Below are 22,500 nucleotides of genomic sequence, written 5' to 3'. Positions count from 1 at the left end.
GAGAGGATTTTTCCAAACCCCACGACAGCAGACCACACCAGAACAAAAAAAAAAAAAAAAAGGAAAAACCTAGCAGGAAATTTCAAATGCAGCAAATATCTAGAAGGACAAAAAAAATCACTTTGTGAACTGGGAAGAAGCCGCAGTCATCGACGGTGAAGAGGAGCGGCCCCGCTGTTGGATTTTCGAAGTGGTGGAACTCGGGAATGAGGGAGCCTGCAACCTGTCGCACACCTGGAACACCGTCCGCGGGAGGGGGTGGGGTGGGGAGAAAGCGATCTGACAGTAGGAGGCGTGGCCGACCTGTCAAGCTTGACAGGCCGACTATGCCTCTGTAAGCACCCGCTGATAATGCACGTCATCGCATGACATGGGGATAGCGCTAGCGAGGAAGACGGAGGAGCCCGTCGGAACTGTCGGCTTCTTGGAAAAAAACCCTCCTGTCTGTTCTGTAAGAAAAGAATCGTCCCACAAGAGGGAGCTGTTGGAGATTCTGTGCGGACGCACTTTCAAGCCTTCTGTCTGGACAGAAAGAATTGTGTCCTCATATATCAACAGTTGATCCAAGCACCAGTTTGCTAGCAGAAGCAGGTCAGATGCAATACCATGCACTTTACGAGCTGTGACAAACCAACATGGGTTATATTTCCATCAGTTGGCATGGATGGAAATATTGCAAATAGGAATTGTTGACTTGCGAAAAACATAACAAAACAATAACCACAGCAACAAAAAATCAGACAGTACTGTTGTTGGAACACATTGACATCTATTGCTGTCACATGCATCTTCACTCCTGGACCTTGACACGTCAATGTTCCGCGTGTCAGATTTTGTTTATTGTCTTATTGTGAGTTCCTGTTTAATTTTGAAACCCCACTACCCCTTGTGTTGGGGAGCTATGAGAACATGTACATGTTACTAAGGTAACACTGTATCCTGATTTGGCTTCGTCGCCAACATACAGTAGTGAGGAAAAGTTTTTTGGGACACCCTTATAATTTTACTCATTTAAAATTATCGTCATTAAATATTTGCCGACAAATTGATGTTGTCTTCCGAAAGGTTTGGTTGCATCACAGGCGCACAAGCAAATGGACATGATTTTGTTGTTAATTGGTCGTGGGATAAAATATGAAAACGAATTCTAATGCTAATTCTCGCGGTTCAAGTCGTTCTTTCATTCCGGGTGTGTTAGAAGGGACGCCATCTTGCTGAAACATCCAGTTCTGAGCTGGACCAACCAGTGCACATCTGGCTAAATGTTGGCGACTGCACGAAACAGCCTCCACTTGGAAACTCATGCTTGAGGTGTCCAAAAACATTTTTCCACCACTATGCTGTCGCTTCGATCGCACAATTCTCTTGTTTGCACCCCTCAGTGAGCACACAGTGGTGCATTCAAAGTCTGAAGTGTTTAGTACAGAAGTAAGTGACCCATGACACCCCTTAGAATACCTGCCTATGGTTCACTAAGCACTGGTTTCTAGTTTCCTTGACTTTCTTTCTTTTCTCATTGGCATACCGCATGGGTTCTCCACAGGATGTTGTGAACAGAACAAGTGTTTTCATAAATGAACATGTAAGGCATTCACGCTCATTATTGTGAACCACCTATGAATGACACGAAGCGTCTACTCAGCAGCTCACAGTCCTGAGGCACCGTTGGCTCCGTTACCATGTCAGCAAAAAAACGAAGCTCACTTGTTTGTCACCCGCCAGAGTGAGAGGAGTGAAAAACAACAGCAGCTGCTGTCTTACTGGAGCACAGGACTGTCCTCAGCAAACTGACGGACTGACTGATCTCTTAAGACTGCATTAAAACAACGCTGCAAAGAGACACGGTGTGGTTGGTGCTGCAGGGGTGGTGCAGTGGGACATGAATGCAACCGGGGCTAAGACCCTGCGGAGGCTGCCCGGTACAGCGTGCACAATATGGGGACAGTAATGACGCTCTAAGCTGTGGCCGCTCAGTCATTCACTTTGCTGGTGATCTATAAGTCAAATTACAGTATGTGTGATATACCACTAAAAACCCTGGGCATTACTCATCCAACGGTCCTTTTTGCTGCCTTGCTTGTTGAGAAGGCAGCCCCGTCGCTGAAAGTGTAAATTCTCAATGATTCATTTGAAAAAGCTTCAGTCTGACAGTAATACGGGGCCAAGCAGCTTGTTGTCACAAACCTCTCCTAGGTTTGTGACAACCTGGTGACAACACAGCTAATTTCCACAGCTGTGTTGTATAAATAATCCCTTGGATTTGAGCATTACGTCTGGCATGTTCGATTTAGCAGTTTGTAAAACCTCCATCCATCCGTTTTCTATCGCTCGCTCTCCTGCACCCAGGGCTGCAGGGGGCGCTGGAGTCTATCGCAGCTGGCTTGGGACGAAAGCGGGGTTACACCCTGGACAAGTTGCCAGTTTATTGCAGGGCCACATGGTAAGACATATTTAGTGAGACCATTCGTCAATGACCAATTTGGAGTGTCCCATTTGCTTCGTGTATGTCCTTGAACAGAGAGGGAAACCTGGAGTACAACCCGCAAACTCACAGCAAGATCACTGCCACACCACCTGGTTAGCCAGTTAGTAAAATCTATTAAAAACAATTTTGAGTTCAGTTTTTTTTTTTTTTTTTTTGGATGGGAACCATTTTCATTTGTTATTCAGGAATGATAAAGACACTATAAACGTGAAGGTTTGTTCTGTAGTCTATGGGGTGTAGTTTCCTCGGTTGATTCAAAACATGAAAAATGAGAAACTCACCACAGCCGTCGTGAGGGTGATGGGACAGCTCTCTGACGAGGAGAAGGCCGTTTGTGGGGCTGTTGCCATTGAGCAGCTGTCCATCTCAGAGGAGGGGTCCTCACCAGGGACCCTGTCTCCCTCCTGCGCCTCTCCCTCCTCTGGCAAAGTATTATGGGACAAGGCCTCCGCAAAGGGGGCCTCGTCCATTTCGGAGAAAACATCCTGATCCAAAATGTCTTCCAAGTCCAGAGCGGCGCCCAGCTCTAAGGCGGCAGCTGCTTCGGCGAGTCCCTCCTCCGAACCGCCAACAGCACCTTCTGGCTCCTCCTCCAGCACCGAGGCCTCCAGATGTACAGGCTCCATTTGGAGTTCTGGGAAAGGGTCTTCTTCGTCCGCGCCGCTGACATCTAGGGGCTCCCCGTTCATCAGCAGCGGCGATAGAGGTACCGGGGTGAAGTCGAGCGTCCCAGATCTGTCCTCGTCCGAGTCTGAGTCGATGTGCAGCATGGCACTGAGCCGCGTATGCGTAGGGAAGCTGGAGCGCAGTTTAGGTATGGCCGCGCCCAGGGGTCTTTCACCGGGGCCCTTGGGTGCTTCAATGGCATCCAAGCCATCAATGAGCGACCTCTGGAGCATTCTGTGACCCGATGCTCCATCTGGCCCAATGCTTTTGCCCTCTGCTCCAAGAAGGGACAGTTCTTTCTCCGGCAAAGCCATGGCACCGGCTTCCCACAAGCTGCTGGAGGCTAGAGAACCGGTTGGAGACGGTCCAGTGGAGACCACCCCAGGAAGGTGGTGTGGCAGATCTTCGTCGTCAGACGGAGTCCCCGGGGCTCCATTCAGAGACGACAAGCCGATGATTGAGTCTGGAGAGACGCCTGTAACGGGAACCCGCTTGTATTTAAGTGCTGGGAAAGAGAACATTTGAAGAGACAACACACGAAACGAAAAAAGTACCATCGGGTCCTGTCGAGGTGAGTTCCACTTTGAACTGTAAGTTGCCGCTGACGTGCTCGGTGGGCAGACGGCGGCACAACGGGAAACTCACGGGTTGGACTCTGGTGAAACAAACAGCAGTCCGCGGGTCATAAAATATCCCAGTGTGACTGTACAAAGGGTATAGGTGCGAGACATAAATAATCAGCGAGGGGTGCGTCACGTGCAAGTCGTTGTCTCACCCTGGTATCTTCTCTATTAGCCGCTGCACCGGGATGGTAAGCTGGCCGAGGAAGCGTTTGATGATCGGTCGGCTTTTAGCAAACTTGTCCTTCACCTCGATGTACAGGATGTCTGTCATCAGCGCGACAAACGTGTATTTCTGCAGAGAGACTCAAGAACGTCAATGTCTTCTCAACCGTGCAATGGTAATCTAAAAATCTGTCCGCGAAACCCTCCGCAGTGACTCCACCTCTCCGTGCCAGACGGGGTTGGTGGTGTTGGCGATGATGGCTGATCGTCGCTCCTGTCCATGGTGGCTGAATACTGGGAAGACGCTCCTCTTCCCCGGGTGGATGGACATCTTCAGGTATGGGTCAGGGTTGAAGAACATGCCCTTCTTTAAACCGGTGGCCCGCAAATCTGAAAGAAAGCGAACGTTTCGGATTGGGACCAAAAATGACGAGCATACTTTGGTTTTGTTCAGTGAGAATGTTCTTTAAAGTAGATTTGCTATGTACTACACTTGAAAGTGTGGCGGCATCTGTTAGATCACCTGTTAAAGTGAAGCTGATCAGTTTCCGTGGGTGTTCCACACCCACCTGCTCTGTCAGTCCCTCCACCTGCTTCAAAAAGAGCAAAAGACGTCAGATTCATTGAGAAGCTGTTGAACAAACAATTTTTTTGCCAACCATTAAAAGTATCTATCTGATTATTTTACTTGCTACTTCTTATTTCTAAGCGCATGACAGGAGTATGAACGTCTTTGACTGACCAGGACTGCGGGATTCTTTACAGTGATACAGGGAGTCGTGGCCCTCAGCGCCCCGCTCACTCCATGGTAGTACTTGAAACAGATCTTGGTCTCAGCTGCAGAGGAAGCGGCAAAGTATCATGGGATACGGATGGCAACGTAGCACAAAATAGGCGCTTGACGGACCGCACGAGGAAATGAATTGAATTCGGTAAATATTTTTAAGCCGGTGGTACTTACGTTCCATAAAATAGGGCCCGGGTTCTAGCCTCCAGACAATCTGACCCTTCTGAGTGCCATTGACACCTCGGTTCTTACAGTCCCACACGTTGGACGGACTGGTTTCATCTGGCCAAGACAGGAAACTTTTAGTCAGGGTGATTAAATAGATTTGCACATTAGCGTCAGGTAGTTTCTGTTCTGTCGTTCAACAAGGTCTTAGGGGGAACCTCTGAGGGGGGAAGAAAGAAAACAAGTTTTCCTTCACTCAGTGCAATCCATGGCCCCAAAAATAGCCTCCCTACAACCTTTACCTGGAAGGACAAACTTCCTCTGGCTCCCAAACGGGGAGGAGGGGAATTCCGCTGTACGTGGCACTTTCACACACAGATTCTAGAAAGCACCAAACTCAGCTGAGTCGAGGCGTGCGCGGGGCCTAAAAGCATGTGCGTGCGTGTTTGAATTGGAGGGGGGAAGTTGCTTATCATTGAATGTCTGCTTAGTCGAGGAAAGAGCTACAGCCCCTCGAGGCCATAAGACCCTGGAGCAGGTAATGAAGTCCTGGCAGCGTGATGATCGATACAATGTGACCTGACGCCCCGTCTGGCACCGACACTTTGCGCTTTCCCTTTCTCCAACACAGCACTCTCACTCAGAAGGGGGTCAAAATATTTTTTTTTTTTTCTCTCAAGTTAATCATGAGAAACAGTACAGAATTGTCTGATACAACAAGCTCGACGCATCCCAAATTGCATTCGATTACTTGGTTGAGACGCGAATGCCAAGCGTTTGCTGCTGCTACAAGTTCCTCTGACCTTAGGGAGGTCAAAGATGGTCATTGTTTTCAGAAAATCCATTATACATTTCCAACGTAATACATCGTGCCGAGGAGCTTGCAAGGTTATAATTTCCCTCCAAGCCTCGCCGTTCCCAAACAGCAATCATCCAGCGTAAAAGAAGACACAGCTTCCACTATTTCAACAGGATTAGGGTTTTCTAGCCGCCGTGGTGGCATCTGACCGAAAGGCAACAATTACACCGATCCTGTCCTCTCTGCAAGTCATTAATTATACCCCTCTAGGGCATTTGCGATGTCTCAAGGAGATGCTTTCAGTGTGTGTTATGAAAACAGCCAAGGACTTTGACTGCTTGTACACGACACGAACGATTAAAAACCATGACTGATAATGGCTACGTCTTTGAAGTCTAAATACTCTCTATGTAAAACCTTCAATGTAAGGTATGGCTAAATTAATGCAGTACAGGTTTTCAATGGCGTACACTTGATCTGACATGCCAGATGGATTGTTTCAGGTATTCATGAGGTATTTTTCAAATGGCCAGTTAGGAAAGGCCACATTAAAAAAAAACAAGGTCAGAGACATTCACACAGGCCAATCACATTTAGCCATTTCCACTTGAGCAAGTCGACTTACAATTGGTGGGAGGGGTTTGATGACGGCAGTGTTTGGGTCCTGGGGGTTTGACTACAGTTTGAATCCTAAACTTGTCAGTGGTCCAAAAATGTAATGCCCATTTTCACCGTCATATTACCTGGTTTGGTTTAAAACTTTATTCCCCCCAAAAAAACATTCCACAAAATGTTTGACAATGCTTTTTTTTCACCCACGTCACCCACGGGGTTGTTTTTATGCCATTTCATTATTAACGCGTCTGTACACAAAGTATTCATGTTCGTTTAATCTGATAACTAACCTGTGTACAAAAGAGTCGGAAGTAGAGCAGAGCCTTTAGTCATCCTTTGCTCTTATCGGGAGTAAATGTTGTCCAGTTCTGACCAGACCAACCACACACCAGCATCCATGCTGCCATATCTGCTGTGAACAAGCCAGCCCACATCTCACACCAACACAGTGCCGCCACCTCTTTCTTTCGAATCAGACAGCAACTGGTTGAATAACATGTTTACCAGTCTAAAAGACAGTCAGAGCAGGAATCTTGTATCATTTTACACTGTTTCACAGGATGATGATTTGTAAAGCTAAAGCTGTGTTATCAGAGATGAAAACACTGCCTCTACGTGCAAAATTTCTGCTTTCATTCTCGTCATCTCAGTAAACTAAAGGCCATTCCACACAAAAGATCAGCAAAACAAACCAATATTCTTAAGTAACAGAAAGGCTTTCCGGGTAGGAAAATGTGAGCTACCAAGACACTAGTGCTAAATCTGAGCAGGTTTCCAGCAGCAAACAATGGTGCAACAGAGACCTCAGGTGTCCTAAACTAAACAAAAGTGCAGCCTTTACACCTTTCTTACTGTATTGCTTTTCACCATGATGAGCCTGATAGCGGGTCAATGTATTTCCTACCCTCCCTGTCAAATTCCCTTCCCTAAGCAGGATAAGTGTGATACTGCACGACACTGCTCTCCACAGGATTGTGCACACTTACTGAGGGTGTGCATGTAATGGTATACCTAGCTAACATGTTGAGTCAGCCAACCAGGGCGGTGTAGGAGCTCCTGTTGCAGTATTGACTTGGAGCTGCAGGACTCCGGCAAGCTATTTTCGGCTCCCATTAACCAAACACCTGGATCAGCTGAAACAAACTGGAGACAGGTAGGGTAGCGGCGCTAAATATAAAGTATGTTTCCTCCTCTTCGCTGCTTTATGGCAAAGAAAGTTTCCAGAAAGTTGCAACTACCACCGATATGCAGCTTAATCTGCCGTTATTACTTCTGGACTTTGTTTAAATCGCTTCCTTGGCTCATGACCTTTGTGGTATTTCTTTTTTTTTTTTTTTATCTGTTGAGTTGCTTCAATACAATACGAATAAACTAAACATCAGGCCATGGGTGAAAAAACATCAAACTAAACTGATTTTTGGACCCATGCAAACCCATGCAATTTCATTTTGACTTGTTTTAAGTTTGTACTTCATTGCCACAGAACCTTCACCGGTAGGAAAATACCACAACTCCTTCTTACCAATGTGGTACAACCCAATCCAGTCAGTGGCATCCACTTCCTCCTTTATGTCCCACGTTATGACAAGGTTCTGGCCACGGTTCAGTGTATACTCCAAGGTGGACGCCGTCAGCGAGGACCTGCTCTGGGAGGTCACCAGGTCCGTGTCGCTGTTAGCGCGTGGAAGGCCAATGGGACTGCTGACCACCGAGACGGTGTCGATGGCGGCGGCGCCGCCTCTCTCCGCTAGGGTCCGGAGGTTTTCTGGGCTGAGGGTGTGCCGGAGGTGGGGGCTCCGCCTGCGTGGAGCCGACAGGTGGTCCCGGCTTCCCACGGAGAGGTTTGGCGGGTTGTGGGAGCGCGTCCTGGCAGGCAGGACTGCGGTGGCGAGGGAAGGACGCATGTTGTTGCACGACTTGACGGGGGGGCCAGGGGGGGTGGGCGACTACAAGCTGAAGTGTAGATTCGGGGTGGCCATCAAAGAGACGACGCAAATTGGGGGATATTTTCCGATGCTCCGAAACCTAAATCATCATCGCTCCACCCGCACGGAGCTGTTACTCAGACGCTGTGACGAGATGGGAGCCCTAGAGATCGGGTGATTCCTTCTCTCCAGAGGTTCTCGTCATGTTGGAAGCAGAAGGTCTCCAACAGCGGTCCCCGGTGCTTCAAACTCTTTCTATGTCCAGCGCAAACCTGGAAGTTGGAAAAAGGAGAAAGATGGAGAGACAGCGGTTAACAAACATCATGCAAGGGTGCATGCACAAGTAAATCAAACGACTGATTGCAAAGTGAAATGATCCCATTTCTTTTTCTTTTTTTTTCATCCCTTGCGCTTGTTTGTTCCAGACTCCCTAGCACAGTGAGCTACAGAGCCAGTATGTGAATTGGCATAATCAAAGCTATACCAGAGAAGACAGGTACAAACACTTGACGTGGCAACATCCACACAACCAACCACTTAGAAACGTGGTGCATCTTGGTGCATGGTCGCCCCATGCTGTGTGCACGACATGGAAGCCATAAGTCCCATCTGTCGTCAGCTGGCAGTAAGCAGATCGTACCAACCTCTGGCCTTCGATGGCCGTTCCGCTCCTCCACAGTCAACCTTTTTAAAGAACACGAAGGCCGTTCACCGCGGCCACCACGTCTTTGCCACCAGCAGCCCAGCGTCCACCTGCTGTGCCTGGGCTCATCTGTCTCATTTACCGGCTGCCTTCTACCCCTCTTTCCTGCTCCGCACGGCAACCCACAGCCTTTGCAGACTGCAGAGGAAGTGTCTCGCTTCAGCTACATTCTTTTATCTGCACTGCACAGCACCCCCACCCCTGTTGTGATGTGGCACGCTGCTTGTGAGATGCAAGGAAAATTTTCAGAGTGGATCACCAAGTCCTGCTGTAAAGCAGTATTTACATGCTGTAAAGCTGCTTCACTTCTTTTCAACAATCTACTTTTGGTTGTATTACAGTTCAATTGTATTGCATTAAAATGGAATAGATTAGCCCAGATTTAATGGACGAGGACTAAATCGGTTTATTTCACTCCTTCCGAAACCAGATTTCAGATACAGATTGGCAATCATGCAGTTATGCTTTTAACAAAGTATTCAGTTCAATAATGTTCCCATGCAAACAGCCTTTATCAAAGTTTAAGTTCATATATACACATATATATATATATGTATATATATATATATATATATATATACATATATATATATGTGTGTGTGTGTGTGTGTGTATATGTGTGTGTATGTACATATGTATATATATATATATACATACATATATATATACATATGTACATATATATACACACACATATATATATATATATATATACATATGTATATATATATATATATATATATATGTATATATATATATATAAGAAATAAATGTTTTGTGATGTGTTTCCCTATATTATAAGACATCAAATAGAACATTACGGAATCAAAGGTCTCAAAGAGCATTGATAAAAATGTTGTAAAGGTCTGTATGTTTCTTGTGTGGCCTCAAAAAAAAAAAAAGCAGCTGCCAAAGTGTGGAGGGTAGCAGAGTTGAAAACATGGAATTTGAAATCCATTTCGCCTGTATGTGACCACTAGAGAGGGAGAGAAATCTTTCAATTGCGCATCCACACACGCAAAACAGAGACACCCACCTCCCACTGTGTTTCTGTGGATTTTGTGTCAGTGTCAGCCTGCGTGTCAAAACACAGACAGGAGACAGGCGGCTGCATCTGCCTTCCAGGAAGCTCTTCAATCAGCAGAGGCCAGTTGTGGGAGAGAATGGGAAGAATGCCGGACTATGTTTGTAAAATGACAGATGACATGCAACTGTACTCTGGCCAAAGGCAAAAGGCTGAGTCGCAGATGGTTTTTCCTTTTTATATATATATATATGTATATATATATATATATATATATATATATATATATATATATATATATATATATATATATATACACAAAAAGGAATGGCTTCAGTAATATTCATCTAATACCCGGTGCAGCCACTCGAAAAGCACAAGGGCTGGATTCACAGCTAAGCTCTGATATCATTGCCATTTTAAGTGACAGAATAGCCTTAATAGTTCAGCTGCTCAGCGATGCCTCACCTACCAGCTTGCTGGTCTGGACTGCGCAAGTTTGAAAACACAAAATACCACAACCCCACAATCCGCATATAACTATATCTAGCATGACAAAAATGATAGGACTTTACCAATAAGGGCTATTGCCGTCCAATATATTCGTCAACAATTTTTTTTTTTTTTAGATCGCCACAACTTTAGAAAACACACATGCAAATAGCACGAAGTTGTGCTTCAAATGAAGCCTGTGAATGAAAGCCGGCCTGGACACACTAATGTTAGCTGAAAATATGCTGGACATAACCCTGAATCCAGAATCGTGTTTCCACCTCCCTGCCTCTGACACAGAATTCTGCAACCATACATAAATGTTAGAAACTACTATTCTACTACGATTGTCATTTATTTTCTTTAGAACCATTACTTGGCACCTCGTCCAGCGACCAATCCTGAAACTTGATCAAGGCAGAAAATAAACAGATTTAAGACCTCTGTGTGGCTCCGGTAAGAACCTCAATAAACAATCACTTTTTGTTTCGGTTTATTTATCCAGTAAAACCACATATTTTAGTTTTTACAGAGTTTTACAGAGTTCTGCGCTAAGCTAACATTCGCATTTCCAGCTTGTTTACTCGACGCTGACACCGTTGCAGCAGCATATACTCACATACACTCGGCATTGACCTTGAGGAGGCGGAGCTCCGAAGCCTCTTTGTTTTAGTTTACATGCCGTGCTCAGCTAACGCTCACTAGCAGTAAAACCACTTGGCCCCTTCAGTGTAGGGGCCAAGTGGGTACACCCAGAGTACACCCTGGACATGTCGCCAGTTCTTCACTGGGCCACATAGAGACACACAACCATTCACACTCACACGCACACCTACGGACAATTTAGAGCGTTCAATTGACCTCACATGCATGTTTTTGGAGTGTGGGAGGAAGCCGGAGAACCCGGAGAGAACCCACGCAGACACGGGGAGAACATGCAAACTCCACACAGAAAGGTCCCAGGCCTGGAATCAAACCCACGACCTTCTTGCTGTGAGGCGGCAACGCTAACCACTGCGCCACCATGTGGCCTGTACTGTTAACACTGGACAAAATCCAAAACTTTAGCGTGAGCGTGAATCAGTTCCACGTCCCTCGCGGTTATAGCATTCTAGTTAAAAACACTAGAACTTGTTCCCACGGCGCTCCATCCCATCTCACGCTGATGCCTGTGCCCCTCTGCTCCGCAGGTCTGTCTCAGTCTGTCCGCCAGCCTCCCGGCTCCATTACCGCTCGCGTTGTTGCAACAAAAAGAAAATAAAAGAAAAAAAGAAAAAGTCGCAAAGTTGCAAGAGCTTCCATAAGCAATCCATCTGCAATAACCTGCCCTGCCTGTGTGCCTGTGTGTACGTACGAGTGTGTGCGTGTGTGTGTGCGCGAATCAATTCACTTTGCATTTTGAACTGAGCGGGGCAGAAACGATGCGGCGGCCGAGCAGATGAATGTGGATGCGTTTCAACAGAAAACCACGTAGGGCTGATATTGAAATAAGATCTGCTGCATTGGACACAGGCGGGGGAGGGGGGTAGAGGGGGGGAGCCTGGACCTTCCTGAGTCGACAAGATTACCGGAGAGCAGCCACGACACACACACACACACACACACGCTGCACGCAGGGATTTATGACAGAATAAAACCTTCATCACACAAGCAGGAATACGTAAATCCCGCCACTCACATGCCTTTGCAGCACCAGTCCCAGTGAGGGCAGCTTTCATTCTTTCGCTTAAAGAAGAATAAATAAATAAATAAATAAATAAAACAAGCAGAAGGAAGACAGCAAAGTGGCGAGCTGTTACATAACCGTCCCCGCGTTCCCAGCGGCCCCCGGCAGCAGCAGCCGCAGCAGCAGTAACAGCAGCAGCAGTAACAGCAGCAGCAACAGTAACAACAGCAGCAGTACAGCAGTAGCAGTAACAGCAGCAGCAGTAACAGCAGCAGCAGCAACAGCAGCAGTAGCGGCAGCAGCAGTAACAGCAGCAGCAGCAACAGCAGCAGTAGCGGCAGCAGCAGCAACAGCAGCAGCAGTAACAGCAGCAGCAGTAACAGCAGCAGCAGCAACAGCAGCAGTAGCGGCAGCAGCAGTAACAGCAGCAGCAGCAACAGCAGCAGTAGCGGCAGCAGCAGCAGAAACAGTAACAGCAGCAGCAACAGCAGCTGTAGCGGCAGCAGCAGCAACAGCAGCAGTAACAGCAGCAGAAAGAGTAACAGCAGCAGCTGCAGCAGCAGTAACAGCAGCAGCAGTAACAGCAGCAGCAACAGTAACAACAGCAGTAACAGCAGCAGCAGTAACAGCAGCAGCAGCAACAGCAGCAGTAGCGGCGGCAGCAGCAACAGCAGCAGTAACAGCAGCAGAAACAGTAACAGCAGCAGTAACAGCAGCAGCAGCAACAGCAGCAGTAACAGCCGCAGTAACAGCAGCCTCACGTGGCCTCACGTGCATAGAGCTCACGGTGTTACAATCAGGAAGTGTTTGGAGCTGTGCACTAGGACCACGTGTGTGTGTGTGTGTGTGTGTGTGTGTGTGTGTGTGTGTGTGTGTAATAGGGATGACATCCCTTGCAGCATGTCCAAAGTAATGTTTGAAAAACACACAAAGAACTAAATGACAATAATTGGGATTGAGTAAAATTGTCTGAAAACCTTTTTTTTTTTTTTGCTACAAAAGATTATTAACCTTGAGTTAAAATAATAATAATAATAAAAAAACATTCTCATGTCATGCCATCAAGGTAAAATACAAAACAATTCAAAATGAGCAAAAGCAACCTGCAGGTGTTTTGTCTCTTTAAACTCTGAAAGGGAAAAACAACATGAAGATTAATGGGGTTAATACTTCAGCCAAAGTGTGCCTTTAGGCCCTTTGTTCCTTAAATAAATAAATAAATAAATCAGTCAATTTCAACAGAAAAATATTTCTAAATTAAAAAAAAAAAAAAAAAAAAAGATTCTTCAGAGTCAAGAGTCCCCAATCATCTATTAGACTATTAGGCGGTAATCCACAAATTGTTGGTCTGAAAAAACAAAACTAAAACAAGTGCTCAAACTTCAAAAGTGACATTTTGCTGATGCCAACACCCTCTGTGTGTTAAATGAATTATAATTCAAGATATTCAGGTGTGTGTGTGTGTGTGTGTGTGTCCCACCCCCCCACTAAATGTGGGCGAGAAGCCGACAACCGACAGAAAAAAAACAACAACCAAATTTGTGCTCATGAGCTCATTTAAATGTGTGTTTTCGTTCTGCAGTGATACTAACTACTGTTATTGCCGACCTAAGAAGGGTTTACGCAGTGATCTGCAGCTGCTGTGACGTCAGCACTGGGATTCCTACGTGCACCCGTGTGTGTGTGTGTGTGTGTGTGTGTGTGTGTGTGTGTGATGTCAGTCAGTGGAGGCCCCCCTGTGCTCCTGTGGAGGTGACTCCTGATCTTTACAGCCTGACAGAATGGGCACCTTGGGTAGCTGGCAGCCCATTCCAGCTACACGCTCACACACACACACACACACACACACACACACACACACACGCAAGCACATATACTATGGGCCTTTCCCCAATACTGACAGTCGAAGTCAACAGTTGCAATATGCTCTTAAAGGTCCAGTGTTTAAAATGTGGCTTGATTTATGAATTTTATATTGGTAAAAGCTTAACATGATACCCATAAATACAGTAATAACAGTGCATACTTGCAGTGAAAGAAAAGTCATTTGGTTTTCCTACCCGTAGTATCTCTACCAACACCGGGGCTGAGTACTCCATGACCCCGATACTAGTTGTATATGTATGCGTATGACAATTTTGTTCAATAAATGTCTGTACTGCAGTGAAACGTGTTCTAGGAAAACATGCTGAGGAATGTTGTTCAAATGACATAACATCTGTGGGTTAAATAAATCAAACTAACAATAATGTGCAATGGTCTTATTAGGTATTTGGTATTGGTCAGTACTGAAATGAAAGTACTGGTTCTGTAAACAAGTGGCATCGGTGCATCCCTACTTAGAACTGTTCTATCCAAATATATCTGAATGTGGCAAGGCGCAGAGGGCCCAGGCGGGCTTCGAACCCCAGACCCGCGGGTAATAGTCACACGCGCTAACCAGTCGGCTAAAGGAATCTCCCCTGGGCCAAGTAGCCAGGGCGCCAGATCAATTGGAGACATGTGCTGTGTCTCAATTCAGGGTCTGCACCCTTCAGACCGAGTGTCCTCCGTCTGAAGGAAGCGTTCTTCGAGTACCCAGCCTAGAAGGACGGACCAAACCCCGCCTCCCCGGTCACCACTCGGGACGGTCTAGCCGTCGGCGTATTTCCTCGTTTCGTCACCACCGTTCCCTCCTGCTGGCCAACCCCGGAAGTGACGTTTTTATAGCATCAAGCTAACCGTTGGTTCGCCATCTAACAATGCCGTTGGATGATCAAATAAGCAAAATCCTACGTTCAAAACTGAATACTTTATGTGAAACTTCAACATTTAAATTTATATGTTGTGTCTTTATCAGTACATGCCGCTAATTTCAGCTGACTTCCCAGGATCCTACGATGCTTTGCAGTAGCACGCAAAGCATCATGGGATACGTAAGTACGCGAAGGATAGTAGCGGTGCATCCTTGGAATCGGCTAAAACGAGTGCGTATTTCCGAGTGAGCATTTTGAGCGTCCTGAGCACCCTTGGGAATTGGGACGAGCCTTCGCGCAGTGCTATGACGCAACTTCCTTTCAAAATGCGCACTTCAAGGATGCAGACCCTGAATTGAGACACAGCAATAGTGACAGGACCCTCAACTGTCACACACAGAACAATAAGGGCCACATCCACAAAGAGCGGAGCGCAGCGGTAAATTGAGGCTGGTTTTGCGGTGACTTTGCAGCCGTAATCTCCGCCGCCTCTGCGTCGTATCCGGGAAGGATTTTTGCGCTGACGATATGCAGGCGCGAAAACGCCCAGAAATGCGGCACCTGAGGAGTCCGAAGCGCAAGTTGCGCTCTGGTAACCTGACCGTGCGATGGATCGTCGGACCGGAAGTTCAATTTCTGACAGAAGACTTTATTTCTGTTGTTGTCAAACGACATGGCACATTGGCTTCCTCCCGAAGTCACGCCAAGAAAGGGACAGTCGCACAAGTCTCTCCCAACACCCCCACACACACCTTTCCCGGGGTCTCTGTCATCCTCTGAAAAGGGGAAGCATAAGACGTTCGCCCCATACTAACTAGCAATGCCATCATTAATAAACAGTGGAGCACATAGAAAAGCGAACACACGTCGGGAATACTGCAATATGAACACGAGTGTGGTTGATTGTACGGCAAGAACGAACCCAAACCTTTGAAGAATTTTAATTAGTCTGATTTCATAAAAGAGAAACTCTGCCGCTCCTGTCTGTGTAATTTGTAGCTTTTAGGTGTTTTTTTGGTACTTCTTACACAGATTTTCTGGCGCAAAAGCCGGGCAATCACTTTGTGGATCTGGCCCTAAGCGTCTCGCTGCCAGTTAGCTTGCGCCACCATCTTTAAGGACAGTCAAACACACTGTCAGGAGGGCTTCCTTAAAAACTTTCCTCACTCGACCTTTAAAACCAACAGGGTTTTCTCTGTAGGGTACGTCACCTACAGAGATGTACAGTGAGTGACTCACTTCCCAGAAATAAAACCGTCTCCCTCATGAGTGAATCTCCAAACAAACCAGCGACCTGCTGTGTGTAGGATGAGTCCCTCTGCTGCCCCCAACAGGGCCGGAGGGCAGACTGCGGCAGCCCTCTCTGCTTTTAGAACTGACTGACGGCCTTTCTTTTCAGGGAGGTGGGCTGCGTTTCGGGTTTCTAAAAGGAGTAAAAACTGCACCGCTGCACATCAGATGGAGGCATTTCTTTAAGATGTTCATCTTTCGGGCCTATTTTGAGCTGTGACTGAGAAAGGCAGCAGTTACTGGGGTTTTTGTTGCGTGGGTTTGTTCATTGTCAAGTGTGGAGATGTTTGAGCACCGTGTGAGAAGCAACAGGATTCCACAGAGAGAATCCTGGATTCTCCTCCTCTCCTCCTCAAGTCTTTTACTTTTCCAAAACTTTTCCAACCGGAACCGAACATAGGACCCTGTCGTTTACAAACAAGGTACTAAACTCGTCTCTTCTTCTTCTTCTTCTTCTTCTCCTTCTCCTTCTGAAATCAATTGCCACAAAAACAATACATACATTGTTCTAAAACATTGAAAGATGTAATGTTTCCTCTGGGCTTTTGTTTGATTGTTTTTGTTAATAATTTACTATTTATTATTAATCTTACTTATTTTTCAATAAATGTCTGCCTTTGTGAAAAATGTGCATATGTCCAGTTCTTCTTCTTCTTCTTCTTCTTCTTCTTCTTCTTCTTCTTCTTCTTCTTCTTCTTCTTCTTCTTCTTCTTCTTCTGCCACGTTATCCGGGGTCGGGTCGCAGGTGCAGCAGCCTCAGCAGAGACACCCAGACTTCCCTGGCCCTGGTCACCTCCTCTAGCTCATCCGGCAGGACCCCAAGACATTCCCAATTCCCAGTCATTACCCGAAGTTCGTGACCATAGGTGAGGGTGGGAATGTAAATCAACGGGTAAATCGAGAGCTTCGCCTTTTGGCTTAGCTCCTTCTTCACCACGACGGACAGGTACACCGCACCGATCCGCCTGTCGATCTCACGCTCCGTCTTCCCCTCACGAGTGAACAAGACCCCGAGATACTAGAACTCCTCCACCTGCGGCAGGGTCTCTCCACCGACCCGGAGAGGGCAAGCCACCTTTTACCCGGTCGAGAACCACGGCCTCGGACTTGGAGGTGCTGATTCTCATCCCAGCCGCTTCACACTCGGCTGCAAACCACCGCAGTGCACATTGGAGGTCCTGGCTCGATGAAGCAGAGACGCAATCATGTGGTTCCCAAACCGGACTCCCTCCGGCCACACAACAACAAAGTCGATCATCGACCTCTGTCCCAGGGTATCCAGTTTGTTTTTGTAAATAAAGTGTGGTTGTAGAAATCTTCTTCTTTTTCTTCTTCTTCTCCTTCTTCTTCTTTTGTGCTGCTCTCTTGAACAGCTTTCAGTTTGGTGGCCATTAGATTCCTCGTTTTCCATCTCTGGAAAACTTAAGAGTCGGTTTTGTCCGGAGAGCTCCTGATGTGCAATGCAAAAACACAAACACAGGTCGTCTTGGTCCGCCTCAAGGGAACCAAATGCAGGAGGCGCAGTACAACGCAAGGCATGGCAGGTAAACACAACCTAAACAAAACAAAACAAAAATGCGAATGTCGAAGGTTGCCCTGCATCAACCAATAGATGAGGAAGGTTTTGTTGCTCATTGTTTCTCATCTTCGGTAATCCTTGATGTAGCGCCACCGCCAAGGGAAGGAGGGCGACACTTTAAAAGGTTTGGTTTGTTTGACAAAGTGCAGTGCGAAAGCCAGTTCAGCCCAGCGGCACACTGCTACCTGCTAGGTGTGAAAAAAGATCTGAATCACTAAATTCTTTGGCAGCTCGTTTTTTTTTTTTTTTTGTGCTCTGTTCTGTTTTTGTTTATTTTCACTATATTTTTTTTGATTGATTGATTGATTGATCTGTTTATTTGAGTGTCAAACACCCTGATTGGTACTCACGGGCTCACTAGACAACGATCAATACATTTGTAAATAATATTCCCACAATTACATCCACTATATTCTGACTACAGAAAAAAGAGAAAAGCAAAACACAACACAACCTACAAAAATAGGGACACCTAAAAAAAAAATTGTCAAATGGGATACAAAATACCAATACCCTGCAGGTTTTCTTCATTTAGCCAAAGCAAAAAACTCCATTTTCAAACATCTACCATTTCACATCTTTCTTTGGCAATACATGGATCCTATCCTGCATCCCCTTCAACAGCTACCTTTGCTGCATATTTGTGCACACCAAGGAAACACCTCAAAGCGAGGTTCTGAACAGAATTACAATCAAAAACTGCTTCCAAGCCCCAAACCCCTGCAGCATACAACAGTTGGACTAGAAGTGTCTTCCGGCGTCTTGAAAGACACGACATAAATTCAAATTCAAGCCATCTTGGCCGTACTTACTTTCATCCCAATCAAACCAGGATGATTTGATTGATTTGATTTGATCAGAACTGACTGAAAGGTCTTTATTGAGATGAACGTGAGAGTGTTTCCGGCTTAAATCCTTCGCTAACCCAGCTAAGTTGCCAAGGTTACCCGACTCCTCCCGATGCAGCCGACCGTTTCGCTCATCGCCACCTCGACTGTGAACACGCTGATAATCAGGCGGTGATGTGACTTGGGCTGGCAGGCAGGTGGACGCTGAAGCATTCATTAGTGATGAATTACTCATGGCGCCCTCGACATGGCGCAGACGATGACATCACTGCACGGTCTCCAGTTTGAGCTCCTGACTCATCGCTCGCCCCATCCGCCCCCATTTCAGGTTTTTCGACTCCAGAGCAGACTGTGAACGGTGATAAAATCAGCATCCATCAACGTGTTGGTGACTTACTGATCCGTCGCTCTCTCCACCCAATGCTAACCAAATAGAAGAACCTACAGTTCAGGAGCAGCTTCTGAATCCTCAAAGTAAAGAAGTGCTTTACAATATGACGCCGGAGATGTGAGGCGGTCGGAAAACTAATGCTGATTAACAACTGTTGAATGGAGTCTCCCATCTGCACTGTGGTGCGCAGCATGCGTTTGAGTCCTGAATCCCAACCTCATCCTGCCGTTATGCAGGACACAAGCAACAACACAGGTCACAGAACTGGTTGCTGGTTGACTTGGAAACCTAGTATGTGAAAACAGAAATATTAAAATAGTTCTGCAGCTCGGATCTGTTGGTTCCATATAAACGGATGATCTGAACTGTTGATTCTCCAATGTTCTTTTAATTTTCTATTGGCAAATGTCTTGGTGAGCCTAACAGTTTGTTGGTATTCCTCATATTTTATGTCACAACGTACTGGCAGACCTTCAATGTTTCTTTTCACTGCTTATATATCTGTCATTCCCATTGTGTTCAAAGTTTTCGAAAGGTTTTGTTAAAGGACAGAATAATGCGAGTGGCAAAAATTGAACAGTGTAATGTTTGAAAGCTAACAGTGTATTCGAATGCCCTCTCTAAATATTTTTTTTTAAATAAATTAATTAATTAATAAAATACTTCTGCACCGGAGGCAGAGTTTGCTGTGACCTATTGACCTTTTCTCTAACTTTTCCATCAGCGCAGAGATGCACAAGAACAGAAAGTCAAAATACAACCATGATGAAGCTATATCTTTCTTTTCAATCTGGTTCTAACATGGTATCCCTATTTTCTGTCTTTCTTTGGTGGTTATCTACTGCAACACCAGAACAGGTTTCGAAAAGAAACATCAGACCCTGTTCCAGAGCAGAAATGGAATCAAATTACACGAGAACCAAACTACAGAATGAAAGGACACGGAGGCAGAAAGCGTTCATTGCTGGCTGATGGGAGGTGCTTTCGGTAAAACGTCTGTATTATCTGGTGAAGAGTGAGAGATCTTTGAAAAAACGACAGGCAAGATCACGATTCCGCACTCGTTTTCTTGAAACTGCGTAAGAAAGAAAGAATGCGGGAAACACTGTGAATTAAACCCAGTGGCGGGCTGTGCGTTTCATGCCTCGGCCATCGGTGACGTTATGTTTAGTTCATCCTAAATCAATTCACCTCATAACATCCTCAATATGACGTCATGGCTCGAAAACCCATAGGGAATCAAACCAAAACGTTACGTCGCCTTCACATAGGTGACCTAGACGGGCAACACAGAGCATTTAAATCACAATTCAGAGTAGGAAAGTTAAGCCACTGACCACTCAACACTTGCAAATAAACGGGAGACCAACGAGACAATGAACTGTGAAGTTATGAAACGACTGAACATGATGGCGTAGCTGCTGCCACGGTATTTACATTTTAAATTGCAGATGATTCGGCAACTAAACCTTCGCACTCTCCTTCAGCCGTCAGCGGGTTCGCCGTGGTTGCAACTGGATCTCCGCATTGAGATCAGTTTTAGAGGTTCTCAGGCCTTCATCCAATCACAGGACGCGTACGTGAGTGAAACGCAGCGCGAGGCCACCAAGCCGGTCTTCGCACTGCAGACTCGAGATCTGATTGGCTATCGCAACCAACTGAGGGCCCTTCACTTAGAGCGGACAGGAGGCCCGCGATGTTGATTCTGCTGGCCGATCTCATAGAACCTGACAACACAGGCTCGCTGAAATATGATTGGACAAAAACTCTACCGTAACACACAACAATGGAAGCAACGAGAGGAACAGGCTATGGAGAATAACTTCATTATCATATTTACAGAAAGACTTACTTTTCTAAAATGTTTTGGACAGCCACTGCTTAAAACACCACATCCAGCAAGAAAACAGTTCATGTTATATTTATTATTACATTATTGTGTCTGGAAATGTCAGTAATTGGCATCTTGTTTCAATGCTGTTTCAACAAATGACAGCCCTTTTACTCACAAAACTCGAATGAAATGAAATGTTGGGCGACCTGGTGCTACAGTGGTCAGCAATCACAGCCAGGAGGCTGCTGGGGCCTTTCTGTGTTCATGTGCACCTACGTGGGTTCTCTCTGCGTTCAATCCCAGGGTCCAAACACATTGGTGTGACGCTAATTAGCAAACCCCAATAATCCACGGACGACCGCGACCCACAAGTGACGATGAAAATTGGATGATTGATTTTGATGTTATGCAGCTAATGGCACCTCATGTTAACATGTTAACAAGCCAAACTTACTTTTTTTTTTTTTTTTTTTTTTTTTAGCAATCGCGGACGACAATCCTTTGTACTTCAACATTTTGCTATGCTTTTCCATATGTTTCAATGAGACGCGTTGCCTCTTTGAGCTGGTAAAACGCTGTGGACTTGCTGGGGAAACAAACCCAGAGAAGTGCCCCCCCGGTCGGGGACCGTGGTCGCCTCTAGACTGGGGGAGCTGAAAGGTTGACGAGTGACGTCGCACTTAATGCAGCACAGCAAGACAAAAGCACACACATGATATATTACACCCTATGCCACTTGAATTAGTCTCGCATCTCTCGGCACGATGTCAACACAGCGATCACCCGAACCCTACTGATGTTACAGCAGGATCTGAACATTCGGACACTCGTCTTCTGAGGAGAAACATTTGCTTGCATCAACACTTACTCATCGCAAAGGAAATCCGCACACCCAGACGACTTACAACAATAAAAGTTTTGGAAATGAAAAGAAGAGCAACATCGATGTTGCACATCGGCTTCGTCTTGCAGCTAAACCACCTCGCCAGTGAGGGGCGCTGCAGTTCCAAAACTTATTATTTAACACCTGTTAAATACACATACAAAGTCTTGGTTCAGGTCCAATTATTCAGGACTCTCTGTAATTAAATAAATAAATAAATGTTATACGTTGAATATTTGCTTTGCTAGTGAACATTAGGTGATATGATGCAGGGCATAAGCTAGTTTGCTAGTTGACATGTGTTACTGTTGTCATCATCAGACTCGCCAACATGCGAGAGACAACGTCTTCCGTTCAGTCCTGTCCTGTTTTGACGAGGAGCCCCTCAAACATCCCCCGCCCCGCACTGTTTTCATTCGAGTGTGACCATGGGGGCATTTCTGTTCGATCAAACTGACAAACTGACGGGGGGGGGGTGGAAACCTCACCAGGTGAACCTGATGATGTGGGATGATAAGGTTGATCAGCCCAACCACATCACAGGTAGGAGAAGGTTGAAGACCCCCGGGGACCCGCGAAACACACTGCGGGTCTCCCGCCTAACCCCCCCGTCTCCCCGCCCCTCGGTCCGGTCGGTGCGGTGTTCTAGGCGGATGGTCCCTCCCGCACGCACAACCTTCGGAGCCTCCGGAGAACCGAACGCACCCCACCACCGCCCCGCTGCCACCCCCAATCCTGCAGCTTATGGCCGAGGAGGCGCGTCAGCAGCATCGCGTTACGTAACAACGTGTCTCCAACTTTAATCATTCCGAGTCGATCTGCGCGACG

General features: G+C 46.3%; 2 protein-coding genes across 3 annotated transcripts in view; both read right to left on the bottom strand.

Moving 5' to 3' along the window:
- hecw2a (HECT, C2 and WW domain containing E3 ubiquitin protein ligase 2a) overlaps positions 1 to 8,206 on the bottom strand; it is a 27,449-nt gene extending 19,243 nt beyond the window's left edge. For both annotated transcript variants that reach the window (XM_076030552.1, XM_076030553.1), the window contains exons 1-8: positions 7,825 to 8,206; positions 4,898 to 5,005; positions 4,679 to 4,773; positions 4,460 to 4,529; positions 4,157 to 4,326; positions 3,927 to 4,066; positions 3,706 to 3,806; positions 2,767 to 3,626 (exon numbers count right to left, since the gene is read on the bottom strand). In XM_076030552.1, coding sequence (XP_075886667.1) covers positions 2,767 to 3,626; positions 3,706 to 3,806; positions 3,927 to 4,066; positions 4,157 to 4,326; positions 4,460 to 4,529; positions 4,679 to 4,773; positions 4,898 to 5,005; positions 7,825 to 8,206 — 1,926 coding nt within the window. The remainder of the gene's footprint in view (positions 1 to 2,766; positions 3,627 to 3,705; positions 3,807 to 3,926; positions 4,067 to 4,156; positions 4,327 to 4,459; positions 4,530 to 4,678; positions 4,774 to 4,897; positions 5,006 to 7,824) is intronic.
- The window catches only part of stk17b (serine/threonine kinase 17b (apoptosis-inducing)), a 54,696-nt gene extending 32,427 nt beyond the window's left edge, over positions 1 to 22,269 (bottom strand). The window contains exon 1 of the mRNA XM_076030565.1: positions 22,258 to 22,269. The gene's annotated coding sequence lies outside the window, so the exon portion shown is untranslated. The remainder of the gene's footprint in view (positions 1 to 22,257) is intronic.
- Between the last annotated feature and the right edge of the window lie 231 nt (positions 22,270 to 22,500).

The sequence above is a fragment of the Nelusetta ayraudi genome, unplaced genomic scaffold, assembly GCF_046127955.1.
Source record: "Nelusetta ayraudi isolate G7.1 ecotype Tasmania unplaced genomic scaffold, CSIRO-AGI_Nayr_v1 ptg000028l, whole genome shotgun sequence".
Lineage (NCBI taxonomy): Eukaryota > Metazoa > Chordata > Actinopteri > Tetraodontiformes > Monacanthidae > Nelusetta > Nelusetta ayraudi.
The sequence above is the reverse complement of the archived record's forward strand: the minus strand, read 5'-3'. Positions and strand labels throughout refer to the sequence as shown.